Source organism: Cariama cristata, unplaced genomic scaffold (genome assembly GCF_000690535.1).
Source record: "Cariama cristata isolate BGI_N322 unplaced genomic scaffold, ASM69053v1 scaffold1324, whole genome shotgun sequence".
Taxonomy (NCBI): Eukaryota; Metazoa; Chordata; class Aves; order Cariamiformes; family Cariamidae; genus Cariama; species Cariama cristata.
The window spans coordinates 54,475-57,637 of record NW_009611020.1 but is presented as its reverse complement, the minus strand read 5'-3'; the positions used below and the strand labels follow the sequence as shown (position 1 = coordinate 57,637).

Sequence of the window (3,163 nt, the reverse complement as noted above, 5' to 3'; positions counted from 1 at the left end):
TTCCTGAGTAAGCCTGAGCTACTGAAGGCAGATTATTCATCACAAACCGATAGACCAAGAGCCAGGAACTTTGCGGCTGACCACAACAAAGAAACGCATTACAGTATAATTTAGATTGAGGAACATCCACGCGGGAGGTTTCCATCTCCCGCTGTTTCATCGGGCAGTCAACTGAACAAAAAAATTGCAGTGCTGCCGAGGAAACCTTCACAAGAGTGAAAAAGTAACGGGGGTCAGTCAACTTTTGGCACTCACCCCTCCTTTGACACACGTTCTTCATGGGCATGCAGTGAAGATATATACACACCTAATGATTTTTACAAGGCGTACTCCAAGGGAGAATTTTAAAAGTCCATGTTGTAAAACGCGATAACGCCCTACCACCTCTGACTGCAACACCAAAATGAGGATTTATGCGCTCACAGCTTACAGCCTCGGCCAGGCGCAGTATCACGTACTACCTGCCCGCTGTGTGCCACGGCCAGATGGAGTAGGAAAGCCTACCTGGTGGAGTCTGACGAAGGTTTCATATGGCCCTGGCTGCTCTCCTCCCAGACGCTGTTTGCCAGCTCGTTCCCGATAGACGACATCACCTTGATGAGCTCTATAGGCCAATCATCCAGGTCGAGAGAGCGGACCCGGGAGAGGTGCGTGCCAAGGTTTCGGTGTATACCTGAGCATTCGATACATATGAGGGCTCCCAGATTCAAGCTGGCCCAGTCGGGGTCTACAGGAAAAGGGACACAAGCAATTAGTACAACGAAACACCTAACAAAACTTCCTAGTTAATGTCAGTGGCTAAAGATTTTTGGCTTGGGGGGGGGGAGTGGAAATAATGTAGTTGTCCAGTTTGAAAGCACAGTTGGGAGGTCTTCCAGTAGGGTCAATTTTGCCCAACTAACCCTTCTGAGAAACCCCTGAGAAGTAAAAAAAAAAAAAAATTGATGTGTGTTTGTGTCCTCAAAAGAGGTATCTTTCCACCTCCAGTCAAAATAAAAATATGAGTAAAAGAGAAAAGAAGAAACAAAGAAAACATAAACGCAGTGGCAGGCAGCTGATGATGAAGTAGTGGAGAAAGCCCCTCCTTGGGAATCTAGAGCCACTCATAGCCAATTACAAGGGAAAAAGGAGGAAAAAAAAAAAAGAGACGACCGACTAGATACGATGTCTCTGTTGCTAACCATATCAACTCCCTTAATAACCATCTATATCATCACCTACATATGGCTTTTACATCTAACACCCTATGGGGTATGTTTTCATCTCTAAGATCAGGGAGATAAGTACTAACATGAAAATGTGATACTTTGAACAGTCCTGGTTTTAGTGTACGAGCCAGAAGGATTCCACCGACACACACACACACACACACAAAATAACCCCGCAAACGATAAGGCTGTGACAAACTCGACAAAAGCCAGGAAATTCAAAGTCATTTCCCAAGATGGTTCACTTTGTTGTCACCGTCCTGTGTTATTTAAATCTAGATTTGTATCAATCTCCCTCTCTCCACCAAACATTCATTTTAACAAATGCAATGAAAGACGTATGGGAGGAATTTTTTGGTGGCTTTTTTTCCTTCCCCCCCTGCTGTCAGATCTTTTCTTCTCGCCTTACCCTGGGCCTCCCAAAGAACTAGTAGGCTATCACAAATGCCAAGCAGGAAAATAGTGATTAATTGAGAGGGCAGGCAAGTTTTAATCAAATTTTATTTAAAATTTAGAGCTGACGGAAAATTAATTTCCAGTGTCCCCTTCCATTCGGGGAAATTTCATCCAAAGACTCATTTTGACTTTGTGTAACCCAAAATTGAAAAGTTACTTTTGGCAGCCAAAATACATGGAAACAAAACACTCCCTCGTTCTTTGCCATGTCACGTTTGGACAAAAATAATGAAAGGAAAGCAGGTAAATTTAATTTCAAAGTCCCAAATTTCATTGAAGGCATTGCTTGACATCTTTCATTCAGTCCTTAGAAATCTAAAAATATCCCCAACAAGCAAAATCCCCTATCTTACCTCACTTGAGCAGAAAAGCACACACTCTGTTTAAAAAGTTCCTGTCCATATCAAGTCTTACATTAGGAACATACAGCATTTCAGATCTCAAAAAAATAAGGTGACACAAAACTCCTGCCTTGCTTTCCAAGTCCTTGGTAAGCCAACCATCACAAACTCCTTTCCTGCACATTCCTTCAGGTCACCTCCATCGGTTCAGAGGAACCAGTAGTATATTTGAAACACACTAAAAACCCCAAAATACTCATTTGGCGGTAAAAGCTTAAATACACCAGATAATCATTTAAAATTTGCAAACTGTGACTCGGAATGAAATCTCTGTCCCTGACCTGCAAAGGTCAGAGTTATCCTCACAAAAAGAAAAAGCACAATGGGCTCAAAGAGGCACAAACTCAGAATGAAGCAAGAGAAAAAAATACTTATTTATATTTTTCCTATTATTCTAACAGAACTGATGTTAAGGATTTGACCACCCTCCCAAACACCTCTGTGTACTTGAAGCGCATCTAGTCTATCTTTCAGTGAATAAATGTTTAAAATATTCACCTACTTCCAACTGACAGTGCTGGTACGATTGAAGTAGTCCACCAAAGCGATAAGCAAGAACTTACATGAAATTTTGTCAAGATGCTATTTTGAATTTCAACAATCCAAGGTGGTAAACTAGGAAAGGCAAGTGTTGAACTCACCATAGACATCCAGTGAAAAACCAGACTTGTTGATCCTGGTTGCAACTGGATAACGCGGAGCAAGACAGGGCTCTAATGAGGAGCTTGGACAAGTAGCAGTGTTTGATGGATTCCGGGAAACAGCTGACACGATGTCATTTACGACATCCATTTCAGTGCGTGCACATGAAAAACTCTTCTCAAAAGGACGTATGCTAGATGACAGAAGTCACTACCCACCAATAATTAAGGTAAGTTATTGTAAACTACATGCTCAGAGTTGTCCCTATTTGCAGTTCACTGCTCCTACCTGCATCCTCCTCTTGCCAGATGTAGTTGCGCACTTTTAGAATCTCATGCTTGAAAATTGTTATCATCAATTTATACTGAAAAGAACCACACGTGGTTAGGAAGCCAGCAATATTCAAGTTATTTTTTTTTCTTTTTTTTTCCTTTTTCTTCAAGAAGATGATAAAAA

The 3,163-nt window shown here is 41.6% G+C and overlaps 1 protein-coding gene across 1 annotated transcript in view; it reads right to left on the bottom strand.

Moving 5' to 3' along the window:
• Positions 1-504: 504 nt before the first annotated feature.
• The window catches only part of LOC104160015 (arf-GAP with GTPase, ANK repeat and PH domain-containing protein 1-like), a gene marked incomplete at its 3' end in the record, with an annotated part of 56,388 nt that continues 53,729 nt past the window's right edge, over positions 505-3,163 (bottom strand). Inside the window, exon 5 of the mRNA XM_009698067.1 lies at positions 505-727. Coding sequence (XP_009696369.1) covers positions 505-727 — 223 coding nt within the window. The remainder of the gene's footprint in view (positions 728-3,163) is intronic.